Source organism: Alosa sapidissima, chromosome 7, assembly GCF_018492685.1.
Source record: "Alosa sapidissima isolate fAloSap1 chromosome 7, fAloSap1.pri, whole genome shotgun sequence".
NCBI lineage: Eukaryota > Metazoa > Chordata > Actinopteri > Clupeiformes > Clupeidae > Alosa > Alosa sapidissima.
In genome coordinates, this window is record NC_055963.1 from 38,376,624 (window position 1) to 38,398,497 (window position 21,874).

The following is a 21,874-nucleotide window of genomic DNA, read 5'->3' on the forward strand; positions in this document are numbered from 1 at the left end:
CGACGCATTTCATCAAGGCCCATTTGGAATTTGTGCATTAACAATAACGTTTCAGACTACTGTTACTTAATTTGTGCATTGACAATAAAGTATTACATGAACTAAAGATGACTAAAATCTTATGTAGAAGAAGAAACATTCACAAAAAATCCATCCATCCAAAAATGACCTTTTGTTTTTGATAGCTGTTAAAAAAACGGCATGGAACTGACAGAGATGTTTTTGTTTATAAATACATAATAAATAAATAACATTATGCTGATACCTTTTGCTTTTCCCAAATACAATGTAGCCTACAGGTGTAAGTGACCTTTCATCAATCCAGTTGCAATGGATGAACTGTGATGAACTGCCCTACTTGTGATTGTTTAGAGATTTTAAAGGTTTTATAACAATGCTACATCTTCTTTGGCTATTCTCCAATCTATTCACCTTTTCAGCACCAGTAGGCTACTTTCTGTGCAGCCGCACACACACAATCAGGCATGCCAAACAAGCATAAACAAAAGTTTCAAGAGTGGGGGATGGAGTAAAATATGGAGACAAATTGAAGTGTGATTTATTTTCGCGGAACGGATGTACAGGACTGAGCGGCGGTCATATTTTGTACCGCTATGCGGTACATCTAGTTTTTTGCAAGATGGGTCCCATGGACCGGAAGTAGAAGGGGCGGGACTTCGCCACTCTATTGCATAGAACACGGCGGGCTAAATTGCTATTAAATCCACTTAGCATCGTGACCATGCTGTGCAAATTTGTTAAAAACTGCTGCATTAAAGTTAACTCTACTTTAGTTTGGTCTCCTCAATGTGCTATGTTGTGATGAGACCTTAGCAAAGTTATACAATCAAGTAGTATCTCAAAGCTAACGTTAGAATACTGTTTGGATGTTGAGTTTAGCATGCTTACAGTTGTTTGTCAATTTCGTTATTCATGCAGGGCTCATTTTATTGACTCCGACACTGAATGTTTGCAAAATCCCGATGTAAATGGAAAAGTGTTTTCCAAGACTCAAAAGTGCTTGTCCCAAGGAGAAGTATGAACCGCTATTTGCACACATCAGCAGCATTTTAACTGTGTTAATGTTAATTACAAGGATTCCCTCACGAACGTCGTCTTAAAGTGACAGGCACTCAATTAGACCTATACACTACTGAACTGAACTGAATGCTACCTCTGACTAAGAATGCATTACTTTGCAATTGTATAGTCTTTTATTTTGGAATCTTAAGAGCAATAAACATAAATTCCAATGTTAAGGAATTCATGTTTTTGTTCATTCAGATATGTAAATCAACATGTATAAGTTGCTATTAGTCAATTAATGGGGAGATAATCGATAATTGAATCGAATTGGACTGAAAAAATGAATCATTAGATTAATCGATGCATCGAAAAAATAATCGCTAGAATCGTTAATCGTTTAAAAAATAATCGTTTATCCCAGCCCTAGTTCTCTTTGATCAGGTCTTTCAGAGTAGCAAACTTCACTTTGCATTGTCAATCATTGTCTGCACTCATCCCCTTCTTCTTTGCAAACAATAATGTCAACTATGCTAGATGGCTTTCCATACACCTTAGAGACATGGTCTCTTTACAACAAACACATCCTCAGTTGGCCAATGAATTTCAGCAAGGGAACTTTGTGGTCCACAAGACCCACAGAGTTTTCCGGATTGGCTTTTGATCAAGCCCATGCACAGGCCAATGCAATTGTTAAAGGTGATGGTGGTACCATTGGGATAACTGAGAACCCATCAGCCCTAATGCGATGGATGGTATCTGGACCAGAGTTTAGTTATTTGTTTTCTCAGTATGAGTCTGCATCTCAGGCCAAAGTAGCTAGTGAAGATGTCGGACACCATGAACAGACTAACCAGTCTCGGAAATCCTTCACACAAGGTCCAGAAGTTGTTTGGTGTGATAAAGGACCTGGGCAACCCTTTTTAGGTGGAGTCCAGAGATCTTCTCACGCTAGAGTCAAAAGCCATTGCACACCCTAGTGCCGCTGAGCTTGTTGGCCCTCATCTTGAGAAAGGTACTGTTTCTTCCAAAGACTTTTTCAATGGTTTGGGTGAATAAGTGTTGTGGAAAAAGTCCACTTCGAATCCAATTAACAATTACCACTTGACTATTTAGTCAAGTCAAATGTATTTATATAGCACATTTCAAAGCAATAGCATTGCACCAAAGTGCTTTACATAATAATAATAATAATAATAATAATAATAATAATAATAATAATAATAATCATACATACATGCATACATGCATGCATGCATGCATGCATGAATGAGAGGTGAGGGGGCCGGGGAGTGTTAAAAGCTAGGGAGAAGAGGTAGGTCTTTAGGTTGGATTTAAAACTACTAATAGTGGGGCAGGATTTCACAACATCAGGAAGGCTATTCCAAAGCTGGGGAGCATAGACAGCTCTGTCACCTTTTGGATTTAAGAGAGGCAGAAGGAACACAAAGAAGACACTGGGAAGATGATCGAAGAGGTCTAGGAGGACGGTAAGGAATTAAAAGATCACATAAATACTGAGGTGCTAAACCATGTAAAGTTTTGAAAACAAACAGAAGAATTTATTTAGTAATTTACTCTGGAACAAGGCGTCCGAAGGAGACAATGTAGACACAAGACTTTCTGAAGACTGTTGATCTTTATTCTCCATATTGCAATGATAGTACAGCCCAACCAAAGTCCAGACCAACCATCAAAGCAATAGGGAGGAGATGTCATCAGCTGGGGCTACCGACGAGATCTGTCTACGGATGGCTATACACTATATTTTATACCCCTCGGCCCTCGAGAAGTGCCGCCTTCTCGCGCCATCCCCAAAAAACACCTTTCACCAATCGGCATTAAGCAGGGTCGCTTACATTGGTGGAAACCATCTTCCCATCATGCATAAAACTATATGCAAACCTGTCCAATGCATAGGAAACATATGTAAAATAGTGGTTTTCTGGTTCTTTCCAGTTTGGGGAAATAGGGCCTTCTTATCTGATTCTCTAGCTGGACAGGCCCTAACTCATAAGACACAGCAGCCTCCTACTCTTTGTCCTGTCTGGTCCTCACCAGCTTGATAACACCCCCTCTCCCTTGACCATGTAAGGAGGGGATCCTCTCATCCTGGTACCCCCAGTACTTTTCCACTCACTCCACTCCTCTGACTCCTCTGGCCTACACAGGATACAATGACCTCACACTGCTCACAGCAAATGCAGTGACATTAAGACTTATGACACTCATGACTACATAAACCCTTATGAAGCCCATGATTACATCCCTTTTAAATCATGAAAATCCACCATAAACCTTCCTTCTACAAACCAATTAAAAAGAACAACACTGATTTCTTTCGCCAAGAGTCAGACTCAGGTACATGTGACCGTGAGAAGTAAATTCTTTAAGCATGAAAACCAGTCTTTCCCTGCATCATTGAGCGACTCCGGAAAACCCCACATGGGTCATAAGTCGAAGCTTGTCAACATTCTGGAAACTCTTATTTCTCCTCCAGACAAAGGATGAGTCTTCTCTTGTTTATTCATTGTCTCCAAAGGCATCAGTGACATTTGAAGAATATGCTGTTATTCCAAAGATACATGCCTATCAAAGTATGTTAGGACAGACATCATATTCAACGTCTACTGCAATTCCAGTCTGAAGGCTGAAACACGATCAAAATGAGACAAGGGCGGCAGACGTACAGTAGAGTGTCTGACAAAACCAAAGTACCACCTAACTGGAAAAGCTTCCAGCGAGACAATGACAACAAGACTGAACTTTTTGGGTTTCTAGCTTACCTAATTATGACTTGGTGTCCAGACAATGTGGTGATTGTGACCAAAGAAGAAAATGTTCTTTGAATAAACCTGACAGCCTGGAAGGCCTAAGTCCTTGCAACCATGAAGAGGCTGACACTAGAATCTTTCTGCATGCCCTTCATGCAGTTGCGTGTAACCTGCATTGTGTTGAACCTGTGCGATTCAGCCATGCACACGCCCGGACTCGAACCCACGAACAGCAGCACCTCGGATTGGGAGTCGAGCATGCTGACAATTGAGCTAAAAGCCCAGGCTGCTAGCTTGCATGCCAGCAGCACTCTTGAGGCGTCGGGGAGTGAGATTTACCAACGTTCCACACACACAGCTAAGCTACATGGGCAACAGAAGAAATCTGTGTTGATTAAGGCCTGTGACACGGATATTCTCTCTCTACGGGATGCAGGCTTAGACGTTAGACATTACTGGGGCCCTGTCTCTCTTTCCCACACATTTCCTGTTAGTCTTTGTTGTTCTGAGGTAATATATGACACACACACACACACACACACACACACACACACACACATATATATGTTATATGTTAGTCTTTGTTGTTCTGAGGTAATATATGACACACACACACACACACACACACACACACACACATATATATATATATATATATATATATATATATATATATATATATATATATATATATATATATATATATATATATATATATATATATATATATTTTTTTTTTAAATATATTATATATAATATATTTAAACTTACTTAGCCCCCCTGCCCCTTCTGAAGTTCAGTTTAAACTAGTGATCATTTCCCGATCCAGCCCTTTCTCTCTTTCCTGCTAATGTCCTGTCAATCTGCACTATTGTATTGAAATGATTATATATAACATTAACATAGCATAACAACCGACATATGTTTTATTAACAAAATACAATTTAATTATGCTAAAATTAGTATTAAAATGTGCTATTTTTTCCATTAATTGCATTTATCTTCATAATTTAGCACATTCTTTGACATTTTATTGTAGAATTGGAAAGTCCAGACCCTTTTACCTATATTTAGATATCAAGATCATCAAAATGTGATTATCCAATCCCAATCCAAGTCAAAAACCAAGTATAATGGCTTTCAATGGTGGCCATCTTGGAAAATGGCGACCATATTGGATTTTTTGCGTGGCTAATGTGGTTTTTGGATAAAGTGGGTCCCAAAGAATATTTGTGCCAAGTTTGATGCTTGTATCGCAAAGTAAACGATTGTTTCACTGATCTGCCGCACTAAGGTGGCCTGCCGAGCATTTGCTCTGCTGCCAGCTTGTGCTAATATATTATCCAAAATGCTTGATTGCATTGCATTCTCCACATTTTTAGCTAAATTTTCATGTACCACATTAGCATTTTTGTTCAGTGAATCTTTTGTAAATTGCTTTACAATTAGCGTCGGCCCCTCTTTAAAAAAGCCTTCTTTATCGCCCGGTTCGCCTCAGCTGGCAGCCATTCACTCCTTCCTCTGCATGTTCTTTTAAAACGTGCATCTTTTTCTCTCTTGTTCTCCCGTGTTCAGTGAATCCTTTTGACCTATGTGCCTCAGCTTCGGCCATGTCCTTTTAAAACAGCATCTTTTTCTCTCTCGTGAGCATTTAATCTGCTGCCATCTTGTGACTCCACATCGACCAAAATGCTTGATTGCATTGTATTCTCCACATTTTAGCTACATATTGGTGTACCACATCAGCATTTTCTTTCAGTGAATCTTTTGTAGCCTAAATTGCTTTACAATTACCTTCCGGCCCTCTTGGCTGCCTTCACTCATGAACAACTGCCTTCACGTCTATATTAACTTTAATCTTTTTGGCCTCAATAGTCCAGTTACATAGTCTCTGTCTGTTTTTGGATTTTGTGAAATACATTTCTAAATAAATGCGACCTATTGTCCAGAAAATACGGTAATTTTTCATTTGGGTGCCAGATATGCATGAGGGGGCGCTAGAAATCTGCTAAAATTGTTTGGTCATTGTGTCTTGTCTTTGTAATTTGATCATAGACTAGCCACTTCACAGAACACATTATGCAATGTTTTACCAGGTTGAACCAGTGGACGAGAGTTCTGTGAAGAAAATGATTCTGACTTTCGAGAAGAGATCGTACAAAAACCAGGAGCTAAGAATCAAGTTCCCAGATAACCCTGAAAAGTGAGTGTGACAATACTGTAACAAAAATCTATTATTTTTCTGGTTGCCACCATCTTACTAGGAGAAGTTAACACAAGTCTATTACCGGATGCAGCACAAGCTACTGTCAATGGACACAAAAAGAGGAGGGTTCTGTAATTGACTTCTTACAAAATGACTACAACTGGACAGTCCTTATTAACGCCTTTTCTCTTCTGTTACAAAGGTAAAAATACTTCAGTTTGTCTGCAAAGACCCTCAGTAGCATAGATGGGCAATAATCCGCAATAAGCGAGGATCCGCTTGGTCTTTCTCCTACAGCGCTGGCTGTAAAGTTCCTGAATAGTTGGTAACTCGGTACTTGTAACGCTCTGTGCCGCGCTGACCTGACCACCCTTACCACACTTTGGTGGTAGCATGGGTAGGATCCCTACAGAAGTATTGTAAACTTTGAATGTGTACAGAGAGGTTATAATACGAAGTCTGAAGAAATGCAGATCCAGATATGCAGATCCTGCTGAATCTTACAATACAAACATGCCTCACTTTCAGCCAGATCTACACAATGCTGGAAGAAGTCGAAAGCACTATGTAGTTACTAATTCCCCACAGTAACCCTATAGTAATGCTTAAATTTCCCTTGGGGTTAATAAAGTACCTACCTACTATGTATCGTGTATTGTCTTGTCCTAGGTTCATGGAGACTGAACTGGATTTGAATGATATTCTTCAGGAAATGCATGTCATTGCTACCATGCCTGATCTTTATCACCTTCTTGTGGAGCTTAATGCTATTCATTCCTTACTGGGCCTCCTCAGTCATGAGAACACAGATATCCTTTTTCTTGTTTCCTGTTTTTACGGTAAGTCAAATATTTGGTGTTATTGCTTGTTCAATAATTGTTATTATGACCGCCTGCATTTGTAGTCAGTCGATTACAGATGAGTCTGAATGTTATTGTGTCATATCCTTGATCAGCCAAATCACAGCAGGAAGGATGTCCTTTCCAGTAATTATGACCGCCGCTAGCATAGCAAGCGTAGCTTTCATATAGGTTTAGTTATAGTTTTTTTTCTTCCAGATTTTTCCCCCCATTTTTTTCCATCTTAACTTCCATTTATTGCTATTTCCACAATAAGCTACCATATTAGTCGGGGTCTGGACTAGCCTAGCCTACTACGCTTAGCTTAGTTACCCCCGCTTAGCTCTGCCTATTAATGAATCGCTCTGATAGCAGGCAGACACGCAGCTGCCGTTTACACTTGCGTGCATGGCGGGGTTTAAAACATTAGCCTATTTAACATCCAAAGACAGTCATTGTACTTCTCAAGAGTTAATAACATAGTTATAACATTACAGTGAGCCTTTTGAGATGGGAAACCAAAAATAAATAGGCAGTCAATAGTAAAAAGACTTGTCGACTAAAAAAAATTGGGTAACACTTTACTTGACAGTATCGACATAAGAGTGATGTGACACTGTCATTAACACATGACACTGTCGTAACAAATGCTAACCCTAACTTGTTATGACAAAAAACGAATGTTACTTATTAACAGAAGCGTTATGTCATAAATGTTTACTTGTTTATGACATGTTTATGACAGTGTCATGTCACTGTTAAGTAAAGTGTAACTGAAAATTGCCGTTGACTAATTTTCATGGTCGTTAACGTCATCTAAGTTGACTAATCGTGGCAGCACTAGCTGATGTTTAGACATGTTGATGTTATCAGGGAGTGCAGACCTTTCCAAGGCTAAATGTAGCTATTTGCAACAAATCTGAAAGTGGACCTAGCAAAATATTTTGAGCTGCTCAATTATAGGTGTGTAATTTGTTTTCTTTGTAGCATATATTTTGGATTATGGATGTCCCGATACCATTTTTTCAAAACGATACGAGTACGAGTATTTACATTTGTGTACTTGCCGATACCGAGTACAGATACTGATATTTCAATGCAATGCAAGGCAGGCCCATTGGGTGTCACCATAATCATAATATATATTAACCTGAGAAATTTCAGACCATTCATTTTAAGCAAAGAACATTTCTGATACACTTTTTGGTTGGCCAGATGCTGGCGCTATGTTAGGCATGGAAATTACACGTGAATATCATCACAATAATGATATCCAAATTTTTTGTAAACTTTCAGATCAATCACTTAAGGCATTGTCCATTTCTGGCACATTTCCTGCTTGGCCAGGTGGTGGCGCTATGCCAGGCAGGCCCATTGGGTGTCTGGATATCATCATAATCATAATATCTATTAACATGAGAAGTTTCAGACCATTTATTCAAAGCATAGAGCATTTCTGGCACATTTCCTGCTTGGCCAGATGGTGGCGCTATGCTAGGCCTGTGAATTACGAATGTGAATATCATCACAATAATGATATCTGATATTTTATAAAGTTTCAGATCAATCACTTAAGGCATTGTCCATTTCTGGCACATTTCCTGCTTGGCCAGGTGGTGGCACTATGCTAGGCATGTGAATTACACATGTGAATATCATCACAATAATATCCAATATTTTATAAAGTTTCAGATTAATCAGTTAAGGCATCGTCCATTTCTGGCACATTTCCTGCTTGGCCAGGTGGTGGTGCTATGCCAGGCAGGCCCATTGGGTTTCTGGATATCATTATAATCATAATATCTATTAACCTGAGAAGTTTCAGACCATTTATTCAATGCACTGTGACTTTATGACACATTTCCTGTTTATGTGGTGAGATATTAAAACCATAATTATTACAACATATCAAAAATCCCTTCACAATTTAACATCTGCGACATCTTAGCATCTTGTTTGCCAAATTTCACATGAATCTGACAAACCGTCTAGGAGGAGTACGTTCAGATCTATCATGTGACCTCAGTGTTCTTGTCATTCTTTTTGTTGCCAGTGGGTGGCGCTATGCCGAATATGGATTATGAGCTTGTGAATATTGTCATTACCATGGTATTCAATAAACTGTGAAATGTAAAACATTTCAAGCCATGCATGGTGAATTAAGACAGATTTAATGTTTATGTGGATGCTATGGGTACTCGGGTTGTAGTCACGCGTCCACATATCAAGTTTGGTGTCAATACAAGAAAGTGTTGATAATTATAGCGCCCCTAGTGATCAAAGGTCACTAAATATATTGTGCATCTTCAGGATGTGTTCCCGAGTCTATGTACCAAGTTTGGTGTCGATACGAGAAAGTTTTGCTAATTATAGCGCCCCTAGTGGTCAAAGGTCACTAAATGTATTGTCCTTATTCAGGATGTGGTCCCGAGTCCAGGTACCAAGTTTGGTGTCGATACGAGAAAGTTTTGCAAATTATAGCACCCCTAGTGGTCAAAGGTCGCTAAAATTATTGTATGTCCTCAGGATGTGCTCCCGAGTCAATGAGCCAAGTTTGGTGTCGATACGTAAAAGCATTGAAGAAATATGAGCCCACTTCCTGTGATTATAGCGCCATATAGTGGTCAAAATTTACCACATTTCTTGAGCGTCCTCCTGATTGGGTCCTGAGCCCATATACCTAGTTTGGTTTTGATTTGTGAAAGCCTTGCTGAGATCACTTCACATAATAAGAACAAATAGAATCACTATGGGTTGCCTCGCAGCTTCGCTGCTTTGCCCCCAATAAGAAAAGGTAGAATCACAATGGGTTGCCGCGCAGCTTCACTGCTTGGCCCCCAAATATAGCTGCAAGCAGCAATGAGGGGGCCAAGCAGAATAGGCCGGAGTAGCCACGGCGACAAGATAGAACTCAGCAGACACTCGCGATCAACACTTTCAACAAGTGTCACATCAAAACATAACTGTGTCACATCAAAACATAACTGAACTGGTGCAAGGGTGGGGTGGGACCCCTGCCCGTCCCACCCCACCCTTGCACGCATGCATTAGAATGAACTGGATGGAACATGTTTTCATCAGTTTCACATCAAAAAATAAAAGATCGATAAAGCACATCAGCAACTACAGATCAAAATGCAATATTGCTAATTGCAGCACCCCCTACAGGTCAAAGGTCACCGAATTTTTCGAGCGTCCTCCTAATGGGGTCATGAATCCATGTAGTAAGTTTGGTTATGATACATGGAAGGGTTGCTGAGATATGAGCTCATGTCCTGTTTGGCGGCTTCGCCGCAAATTTCAATTGGCTGTTACGGGCGAATGCTTTTGTCAATTGTTCCAGAAAGCAATGCACTGATAAGGTATGGGCTGAAGATGGTCTCTGTCAATTTTGGTGAGGATCCGCTGAAATTTGTGACTTGCAAAAACTTGTACGTGTTTTTGATTAAATCCAATATGGCAGCCGAATCAATTACGATGACATTACAAGTTGGCTTGGGTCGGCCTAAGGACCTCCAACAGTATTACCAGACAACACTAGTGTGTTTTAATTCTAAGCACAACAGCAGCTACAGGCCAAAAGGCATATTTCTAAATTACAGCGCCCCCTAGAGGTCAAAGGTCACCAGATTTCTTGAGCGTCCCCCTGATTGGGTCCTGAGTCCATGTACAATGTTTGGTTATGATAGATTAATGGGTTGCTGAGATATGAGCTCACTTCCTGTTTGGCGGCTTCGCCGCAAGTTTTGATTGGCTGTTATGGGCAAACGGTTTTAGTTCCGAAGACGAAAAGGAGTATCTTTTGTGAGGCTTGGTCTGAAGATCATGTGTGTCAGGTTTGGTGTCGATTGGACAAAATTTGTGACCTGTGAAAACTTTTTAGTGTTTTTGATTAAATCCAAAATGGCGGAAAATGACGTCATAGAGTGCGTTGAACTCGGCTTGGTCCAAGGATTCCAACGATACCTCATTTTTGACAATCGGCCATACGGGTCAAAAGTTGCGTATGTGAACGTATGTCCAACTTTGGCCTGTTGGTGGCGCTAGAGTGCTTGAGGTGCCATCATGAAACATCATAATCATGGGACTGTCCCCAATCAGTGTGCCAAATTTCACAACTTTTCACCAGACGGTTCTATGGGCTGCCATTGACTTCAATGACGGAAGCGTAATAATAATAAGAAAACATAGAAACACAATGGGTGCCTTCGCAGCTTCGCTGCTTGGCCCCCAATAATAGGACAAACTACTAACTCAATGGGTGCCTTCGCAGCTTCGCTGCTAGGCCCCCAATAATAGGGAAGAAAACATAGAATCACTATGGGTTGCCTCGCAGCTTCGCTGCTTGGCCCCCAATAATAATAAGAACAAATAGTAACACAATGGGTGCCTTCGCTGCTTGGCCCCCAATAATCCTTACAAAAACAATAGGGCCTTGCGCCCTTCGGTGCTTAGGCCCTAATGAGTATCAAATACAATATATAATAGCAGGCTATTTCAAACAACAGTAAACAAACAATTTTGTCTAAAACAAGCCTCCACACTGGCATTGTGTCCATATTAAACAAATGATTAACTATACTATTTTGCTGATAGGGCAGCAAAACAAACAAAACAAAAAAACGCAGAGCGAGCGACCACTTGGCATGTATATTTTTGCTACCTTGGCATGTATATTCTTTCACACAACTACAACAACAAAGTCCGATTTACACATTTAGGTGTTTATTTCATTACATTTTGTCTACTCACGCCTGTATATTTCTCCTAAATTCACCAAAAGTTAGCCTTCTAATGTTTCATGCTCTACCGCGACCGTGATACGAAACATATCATGTGTAGTACCGTTGGAAAGCTCTGTTTTTCCTGCATGACGTTGTGCAATCCAAATATGGACACTTCCTTTGTATCCACAACCAATCGCGAAAGTTCAAAGGCGAGTCTAGGCTGAGGCTAGGAATCTCATTAACTGTGTTCAAATTGAGGTTTTTGTCATTTTTTTTCAGTATAAACATCTCAGTCTATGTAGCACCTATGTACACCAAACTTTCCAGTTATACAAATAGTAGTATTCTGAAGATATTTACAGAGGGATTTGTTAATAATTCACTCCTGGCCTGATTTATGTGACATTTTAATAAAAGAAATATGAAATTGATTTTGTTAAGGCTATGATTTCCTTTTGATTTCCTTGGTAATGAAAGCAGATATCCTGAAATCCCTCTAATTTTTTTTTCATCTTGTGTGTTAACAAAATGAAAAAATATTTGTTGTTCAGATCTATCTACTGAAAATATATCTGCATATGTGTGCATATTTAATGAGATAAGGCCTAATTTATTAAACATTCAAATTTCAACTTTTTTTTTTCATACTTGTCTAAGTAATCAACTGAGGAAGTTTCATGGTGATGTCTATTATTTGAAAATGTTACCGTATTCACCTGTAGTGTCTTGCCTTAAAGCAGGCTGCTGTGATCATGCTCCTCTTGTACATACATTGGACAAGGTCTTCCTTAACTAGGTGTACATATTTCAATTGCGGTTGTGGATCTACTGCAAGAACTAACAGACATTGACACACTTCAGGAAGGTGAAGAAGGAGCTGAAATCCTTATTGATGCTTTGGTAAGTCATAGCGTAACACATAATGTTTATATCTACTGTATATGTGTATAATTATTCTATGGCACCTTTCACAGCACTGTTTTCTATTTGTATTACATTGTCAAACTCAGAACTGATGGTCATGAAATTCAACTGACAAACATTAAAGGTACACTATGCAAAATGTTCACCTTAATATAACATTTTCGAAGACAATTTGATGGTAAACAAACTTGTAATAGATCCCTTCAAGGCCCACGTCGCAGAAAAGGTGTGCGCATGTCAGGGTCAGAAAGCTTTCCATCCCATTAAATTGTGTGTGTGTGAATGGACTGAAACGTCTAGGAAACGTCAAGAAAAATGCTTACTTTACTACTTTTTTGCATGTATACACGCTGGGCTTGTCAACCAGATAGCCGTATATGTTGGGCTAATGAATCTCTAGCCACTCTAGCCGCTAACGTCATCTACCCATTCTGTCATCAGCTCAGGATCGAGCAGACAATCGCCATTTGCTAAGACTAATTTATTAAGGTACGGTTCACGGCCCTTGGGTAACAATGACTGTGCATACCGGGACCGCTCAATATGCCGGTCTATTAGCTCTTCTCCGTATCTTTCACCTAATATAGCCACCTAGCATATCCATTCAGCATAGCTGTAGTGAGTCGCTAACTTCAATTTTTTAAATTTAAAACATGTCTCATGGTGCTTTACAGAGTGTTAAAACATTCAGAGCGAGCCCATGAGTAACAGGGGCGAGGAAAAACTCCCTAGAATTGGAGATTCATATAGGAAGAAACCTCGAGCAGATCCACGACTCAAGGGCCTGACCCATCTGCCTAGGGTCAGTTACAGGGCAGTAAGGTCTGTATACATGATAAATGAAAGGTTAGTTAGGTGTAGAGAATAGAACATGGTGTTTTAAAGCCACCTGAGGTATGATTACATATCCAGGATGATAATGCATGAATCCTATTTAGTGTCAAAGTTCAAACAAGAGAACCAGCCATGCAACTTCAAGAATAGTCGACCCGAAGACATCTCGCGAGAATCGTGAAACATTACCTTGTCATGTAGTTCTTTGGAGATAGTTTTTGCCTGTTGTTAATCTTTCACCTCCACAACAAAATCATTTACATTATGTACAGGAGAAACAAGCCACGAGAAGTAGGCTATTTACAACGGCAGAGTAAAATATAAATATATCGCGACTCTAGGGGGAGTTTTACAGTCGCCAACAATACCTGAAACTGCATAGTATACCTTTAACATGTATGTCTTTACTGACTGTAAAGGGTGTTTTCATTTAAGGGCTCATGGTGTCAGGAGGATTCTGATCTTATTACTTGGTTTGATTGGCACAAATGTTTTATGGGTCATATTTTGGTTTTACTACTGCCTATAGCTTGAGGGCCAGGTTGTGGCTTTGCTTGTGCAGAATATGGAACGCCTCAATGAGCAAGTAAAGGAGGAGGCAGATGGTGTTTACAACACATTAGGTGAGTGGACAGATTCTTAATTCTTTATTTGAATCTCCAGCTTCCATTTAGTGGTGTTTAAGTCTGGCAAGCCAAGTTTTTTGTGGATTTATTCGGATATCTTTATATCTAGCATCAGCGCTCTATACAAGTCAGCCTTTTCTGTCAACATATTTCTTTACTAGTTAACTAGTGAGAGCCAAAATACTTCTAGTTAACAAGTGAGGGCAAAATGCACACTAGTTAACTAGAGAACACATTTCAGAGCCATAAATGCTCACTAGTTAATTAGTAAATGTCAAAAAGTATTCACCCCCTGTATAATATCCCCTTTCGTTGCCTTTATAAAGGGAATCATGGTCAGTATAATCCTGCTTTTTTGACAAGAATTTGCAAAAACAAAATATAAATATATAAAATGTATTTTAAAGTGACTGGTGTAATTCATCAAAGTTAGTCAAATGCCAGTCAAATGGTGCTAGTAGTCTCACAATTAGTGAAATGGGGATCCTCTGAGTACAGTGACTGTCTATAGCAGTGGTCCCCAAACTACGGCCCGCCTCATTTTGGGTGGCCCCCCAATACATCAGGGTTCCCGCGGATCCTTAAAAGTCTTAAAAAGTATTAAATACAACTTTCGGTTTTTAAGGCCTAAAAAAGTCTTAAATTGACTGGAATGTCTTGAATTTTCGCAAAGGAGGTATTAAATTTGTGTATGGGACTGCCAGCGAGTGCGAGAGAGCGAGTGAAATGTCTCCATCCGGTTTCGTGTAATTGTGGCTCTAAGGCTACTGAAGGAAGTGTAGTGGTTGCAGAGTGAAGATGTTTTTCACAGGTGTCGTTAAAGGTGTGAAAATGGTAAGAATATGTAAAAATATGCCTTACGTTTTGTGTTGTAGCCGAGGGCTGAAAGATCCGTAGGTAGCCTATGCAAGCGATGGAGCCTGAGAAGGAGCTGGTAAGCCAGTTAGCGATAGGGTGGCCTACGTTTGGATTTGGGCCGGACAGTTTAAAAGCCCTGTCCAGTGCAGTCTCAAGCCAGACGCTCATTTGTCCTCCTTTTTGGAGTTGCGCTGGGCTTCTAGAATCTTTGCTCGGACGCAGCATCGTTTCACAAATTATGGACGCGAAGACTGCTGGTCAAATTATGCGCGGTGCTTCTGTCACTCGTCTGATAATTTGCTGCGCAATTTATGAAGGAACCACAGACCGACAGAGGAAATACACATTAAGTTGATCTGTTGCATCTCTAGCGTGTTTTGCTGGCCTAGCCTAATTAAATATCTGTCTAAGTTATAATAGGCCTACCTGTAATACCTGTCTGCATCTTGCTTGCCAGCCTTTCCCAGTACTTCGCAAAAGTTGTGAAATATAACCGCATATTTTTTTTAATGTCGGCGACTGGCTACATAAAAAAACGCATCTGTAAATGCGTTCATAATATGTGCATGCTTGAGATGAAACCAGCAGGTTTTACAATGTTTCAGTCAAGCTTTGGTTGGTTTAAATACAACTGGTATGCAAAATGTAAAGAAGTGGATTAACTTTGATTTGCTGTGCTGCATATGGGACAATAGATGCCTAGTAAAGTTAGTAGGCTTATTAAAATATTTAAATAGTCTACCTTTGAAAAATAAATTGAAGGGAGTCCAGTCCAGTACACATGTTTGGCAAGTAGCCTAGGCTACTACAGACACAGGTGAAGAACAGCCTCAGACAGTAGCACAACCAGATATGTACAGCCAGCTTCAAAAGCAAGCAGCCCAGACCCTAAAATTGGGCATTTATAGCAGTGAAGGTAAATACACATTTTTTTTTTTTTTGCCAAAATATATTTGGTAACGTCTGTAGACATCCAAAATGGGGTGGGTGTTAAAATTAGTAGAAAAAAACTATTGCATAAAACAGTTTTAAGTTGTATCTTTTTTGCCGTGGTATAGTCTTAATTTTTCCATTTAGATGTCTTGAAAAGGTCTTAAAGGTCTTTAAATTTGCACTTGGAAAATGTGCAGATACCCTGATACATGTCCGTGGTATATGGCATCTGGCCCGCACGGGAGTACGACATCATCAAACTATAACCTCCGTAATTTCCCCATTCATTCTCTATGGCGAGTCTTAAAGGAGAATTCCGGTGTGATATTGACCTAAAGTGTATTGAAACATGATACCGAGTGTGAACGTATGTCTCATAGCCCATCTCGGCTTGTCCCCTGCACTCCAAAATCTGGCGCTAGTTAGCCGATGCTACCAACAGCTTTTTCAATAGTGGTGCTTCGGCATCGGGCTAGCCATGCAAATAAATCACTCATTTACGAGGCTCAATGTATCTCCACACTTCATTGGTAGACTTCCGAGGGCCCTGACATTTAAAACGAGACATTGAGAACTTTGAAAAAGCACTGGTAGTTTACTTACAAGACGATTTATACAGACAGTATCTTCACGAAGTTTAACGTTTGCAGCCATCTTGAATTTAGTCACGATAAGTCGAGCAACGAGTAAGAATGAACAGGTATGATAAGGGATCAGATTCCAAAAATAATTCAGTGGAAATGCATGGATTCCAGTTGCTGCTACTGGAATAAACTGGAATCCATGCATCCAGCGAGATGAAACCTTTATTGCATGACAGAGAAGGAGTGGGGCTTTCCAAAGAGACTACGACTTGTCTGTACGATCAAGTATGAAAATTTTAAATGAAATTGAAATTAAATCAAATTGCATCATATTTACAGTCTATACTTCTCTGCGTTCACTTGCGCACCCATTACTCTCGTTTGAATTACTCACGAACCCGTGATCGCATAGATATGGCAAGCATATCAGATGAAAGAGGAGACACAGGGCCATGGATATCGATCCTTCTGGCTTATAAAAACAGACGAAGTGACTGCAAAATATTAACGTCATGTACACAAACCAACGCTGCACACCCATTACTCTCATTTGAATTACTCGCGGACCCGTGATCGGATAGATATGCCACGCATGTCAGATGAAAGAGGAGACACAGAGCCATCATTTGATACCAAGTACATCCTTCTGGGTTATAAAACAGACAAAGTGACAGCAAAATAATAACTTCATATAGCTGGACTTACCCCACGTTTTTGTGGCAAAGCATGTTTATAATCCAACGCTATCGTGTGTTTCTCTATGGCAAAGCATGTTCATAATCCGGTTTTGAGATCCTAGCAAATTCCTGCATGGCATCCAATTCAAGGCTCACATTGCATCCCAATTTGTTCAACAAAGAAACACCTTTTTTGCCTTTACTTTGTTCATGGCAATGCAGTAAAAAGTTGAGAATCATTATGAGTGCATACACCACACATGCTAACATGCAAACTTGGGTCAAGTCAGGTCAGATCTGTTCGTGTCACAGATATGGAGCGCAGAAAGGTCATTTTTCATCACTAAATAAAAAATGGCATTTATTTCCGTAAATCACACACCACATTTTTCTGTAAATTGCTCAGCCCCAGAGTATCCCACCAACATGGTAATTATATTGCCCGATTCAGGACAGTCACACATGAAATGCATGTAGAGCTATGAGCTTGCTGTGGTGAGATACATGTCAAAATATAAGAATTTTTATAATACATTTTTTATATTTTAATTCTTTAAAAATCAAAATAAAATCAATGCTAGTACTAATACATGAAATGATCTGGCAGATCTGGATAGCCTAGACTCTGCTGAAAAAAACAATATATAATATGTGTGTGTGGCACTTACAATGAGCAGAATAAATCCTTATGAATAAAGGCTGTGAAAATGCCCTAAAAACAGCTTAGGGTTCTAAGGGTTAATGGTGTGGTCTTTAGGATTTCCCATAGCCTGGCTCCACCCGTCTACATACTTCCGCTCAATTTCATTTCGCTTCAGTACTGAGATTGCACAGATTCAGATTTCAACGGATTTTTCTCATGTAAACATCCAACCCAGAGCCACCATCCAACCAGTGAACAGAGTGCGTGGCTAAAGGTTACATTATACTAGCCTCGTGAGCCCATCCTGATCTCGTGAGCTTCAGTTTTTTACTAGATCAGTCTGGCATCTTTCCGAGAGAGAAAATTTGGAGGCATTCGCCAAACGAACGTCCAATCAGCGTTGGTTTTGAGGCGGGTTTAGGTGTGACGCAACGAACAACATGACGGCATCCACAGATGAGATGAGCGTTGCTGTAGCACAAGTTTTATCTGAATTATTCCTGGGGAAGCTGTGAAGTTATGAGTCTCAGCCATGCAGCTAGCAGGAATGAACGACACAGACATCCTCCACGGCTGATTCCAGTCGGTAATGGAGGAATATACTTTTTTCAGAAGTGTAGGGCCTACCGTGAAAACTTGGTGGGGATTGTCGTTGATGAGGTTCATGTCATATACAAATGGTAAGTTTAAAAATGTTAACGTTAATTACGTTACCTAACTTAATGTTAAACGAAGGCATTAGAAGAACACTAAGTTCATCTGATTGGTTGATTTGGCCCATCGATAACCAACATAGGTGGTGATAGACAGATGGTTTATCCAATCAGCTAACCAGTATTTTCGCCCCTTCCCAAAAGTTCTCCAACGGAAAGTTCCCAGATGGACATGCAGAGCAAATGCGAAGCATCCATCTGGCGGAGTCAGGTTAACGTTATTCAGGCATGAACTTTGAATTTGCAATATCCCTGGCCCTTTTTCAGGGAAAGACGCTTGGATTGAATGGAAACCTATTATATGGGCTGCATCAACGTGGGGATTTGTATTTTAATTAAGAACATTTATTTATTTACGATACGTTATTCATTCACAAAGAAAATTGGTGTCCTTAAAGGTTGGATTTTTCCTCATTTTTTTAATTAAGACATTAAGATTTTTTTATTCCTCTTTTTAGTCAACTTTAGCATGGGGGTGAACACTTTTACACGTGAGTGGGAGCCTGGGGATAAGTGGGATAACTTTTCTAGCTTTTGAGCTGTCCCGGTATATAGAATGAACATGAAATGAATGGCAGAGTTAAGTCCATGAAGTTCTTTGCCACCACCTCGTTCATTAATTCTGTATATCGGGACAACTCGGTGGGCGTTATCCCTTACATAGTGTTTAACAGTGTTTAAAGGGTGTGTTTTGTGCTTTGGCTCAGTTATCAGATGGTATATTTCTTGCAGCTATTATTGAGAACATGGCAGAATTCAGACCTGGTCTCTGCACAGAAGCAGCACAGCAGGGTCTGATGCAGTGGCTTCTGAAGAGGATCAAGGTAAATGTTTCACACAAAAGGAAAATAGGCTAGCTGATTGTCTTCTGCTTGTGCTTGCTCTTGGTATTTGGTATTTCACTTAAAATGTTGCAGTTTTGCTAATTGCTAGACATTAATGTGTGAGCAAACACTAACTTTTTTCCCATTCTGTAGGTTAAGATGCCATTTGATGCAAACAAGCTTTACTGCAGTGAAATATTGGCGATTCTACTGCAAAACAATGATGGTATGACAACAGAAAATGGCACAATGGTATCAGCTTTGCTGCTTCTACTTGGCTCTCACTTTCTCATCTTCCTCAGCCTTTTCTTTTGACTCTTCCTCGTCTTCTGGTGTACAACATTTTCCTGGATGGTTTCAACTTTTTTGCAAATGGTTATAGATGACATTAGGGATGGTTAGGTACACCGGTTTGAACGTTCACAATGTGATTGCCCAATTTAAAATGTGTGCTCCAGAATAAATGTATGATCATTTTGAGATGCATCGTATACATCCTACAATGATAACAAAATAGTGTTAATTTCACACTATGTCACCTATTTTTAATTTAGTCTTAGTCTTGTGACGAAATGTCCCTTTTAGTCTTTGTCATATGTAGTCATTCAAATATAATTTTTCAAGTTTTAGTCCACTAAAAGTCTCGTTATTTTAGTCTAGTTTAAGTCAAAAGAAAACTAAAGGTGTCTTAGTCAAGTTTTAGTCAAAACATTTTAGTCTTTTTTTTTTTTATAACAAATTATTTCTGATTACCATTTCAGTCAAATAATGTTTCACACATCTCAATTTTCCAACAATATTGTGTGTCCACAGGGCTACTCGTCTGTTATAATTACTCATTCTGATTTTTTGTCAGTCAGTATGTTTACATGCACAGGTAAGTTGAGCTACAGTTACAGTATAGCTCGGCTGGGATTTGACCATAGACAGTACTGGACTGGACCACTGTCATGATCTTCGTAGACCAAGTATTAATGTTTACTCCGCCACGCTAGATGGTGATATGCCCCCATGCCTAGCTGTGTGCCCTACTAGCAGGACGACTAGACCTGTGTAGCACTGATTTGTTTTATTTATTTTTTCTACCTTCTTTCTACCGACAGTACTCGGTGACCTCAAACAGAGCCCTATGAGGAAAACTGCTGGAGTTCTCCTTTAAACAAATCACTACTCACTTCACTATCACTGGCATGAGACAAAATGAATGCTTTATTTCACTGTCAACTTGTTTAAACTCTATACTCAGTTTTACAGCCTCCACCATTGCCATTTAGTTTTTAGATGATGAGATCTGGCGACTACGCCGCTCCGTCCGCAATTGTCTTAGCTATACTTGTGTTAGTATAGCCTATGTGTCAATGACAATGTCTTATATGTGGAGCGCTTTGGGTTGCACTCTGCATGTTAAATGTGCTATACAAGTAAAACTGACTTGACTTGACTTGAGATAAACATTAGTCAACTTAACCTATAGTGACTATACTGTGCTGTACATGATATATAAATTGAATTTAATGTTCACTGAATTTGACAAACAATGTCTTCATGCACATTCTTCCTCCACATGCCTGTTGGCTGTAATGTTAACACTTTTTCCAGTGCAGTGCGGCATCTTCTAAAATAAAAATATGACATCGTTAACGGGGCTGTAATGCATAATGTCTTACAGCAGCTTTTAGAATGATTACTTTTGGCTGCAATGGATAAAAATGACAAACACTATCACAAGGAGACTCGTGACAAAAGAGGATGCTGTGGAGTCCCTGGGTCACACCTGGGGCCAAGCCTATAATTTAGAAAAATCTTTCGGTGCCGGTTACTACAGCCTGCACATTTGGTGCTCGGGCAATAATAATAATAATAATAATCCTTTTAAAATAAATAGGGCTTTTGCACCTTTGGCACAGGCCACAGTCTCGGCCCCTTATAATAGTGATTCCTACAGAAACAGTAGGGTGTTGCACCTTCAGCGCTTGAACAGGAACAACATGGATTTGCACCTTTAGTGCAGGCCACAGTCTGCATCTCATGTGCTCAGGCCAAAATAATCCTTAAATTAACAATATGGCTTTGCACCTTTGGTGCCGCATAATGCCACATTCCATTTGTCTGCTTGAGAGAGTAGTGTCCAACCTCTATCTGTCACGGTGTTGCTATGTTTGGGTAAAACACTGTGTAATGCTTCTTTACTAAGTGTATCTTGTAGCAATTGCTAATAGCAGCCATTTGCTAACAAAAGGTAGTGTGTCTTGTTGACAACTGTAACGCAAACAGCTCGGGTTTTTAACACGGACATGACATTGTTTTAAGTGAACAAGTAGTGGCAGAAATGGTACACTTTCTTTTTCAGGCACAAGAGGACTGTTAGGAGAGTTGGATGGGATTGATGTACTCCTTCAGCAGCTCTCTGTAAGTGAGAAATTTCAAGCTATTTTATGGTTGAAACAGTGATGTCAAACCCAGTCTGAAGTTAGCTTCATAGTTGATTAAATAAAATCCTCATCCTCACAGTCAAATGTTGCCACCTATATCGCAAAACTTTCCCATCCTCTTCAACTGTTTTGACCTTGTCTGCCCATTGGAGCAATGTTGCATTAATTCCCCCCTCTTCCTACACTTCCTAAACTGAGTCATGTCACTCTCCTACATTATTCAAACAGAATAGGGTAACTCTTTTGCTTAAAGTTTC

The 21,874-nt window shown here is 39.7% G+C and overlaps 1 protein-coding gene across 3 annotated transcripts in view; it reads left to right on the plus strand.

The window, feature by feature from the left end:
• ctnnbl1 (catenin, beta like 1) overlaps positions 1–21,874 on the plus strand; it is a 117,791-nt gene that overhangs the window by 56,220 nt on the left and 39,697 nt on the right. For all 3 annotated transcript variants that reach the window (XM_042098228.1, XM_042098226.1, XM_042098227.1), the window contains exons 3-9: positions 5,894–6,000; positions 6,673–6,812; positions 12,372–12,469; positions 13,857–13,950; positions 19,094–19,185; positions 19,339–19,411; positions 21,536–21,594. In XM_042098228.1, the coding sequence (XP_041954162.1) occupies positions 5,894–6,000; positions 6,673–6,812; positions 12,372–12,469; positions 13,857–13,950; positions 19,094–19,185; positions 19,339–19,411; positions 21,536–21,594 (663 nt within the window). The remainder of the gene's footprint in view (positions 1–5,893; positions 6,001–6,672; positions 6,813–12,371; positions 12,470–13,856; positions 13,951–19,093; positions 19,186–19,338; positions 19,412–21,535; positions 21,595–21,874) is intronic.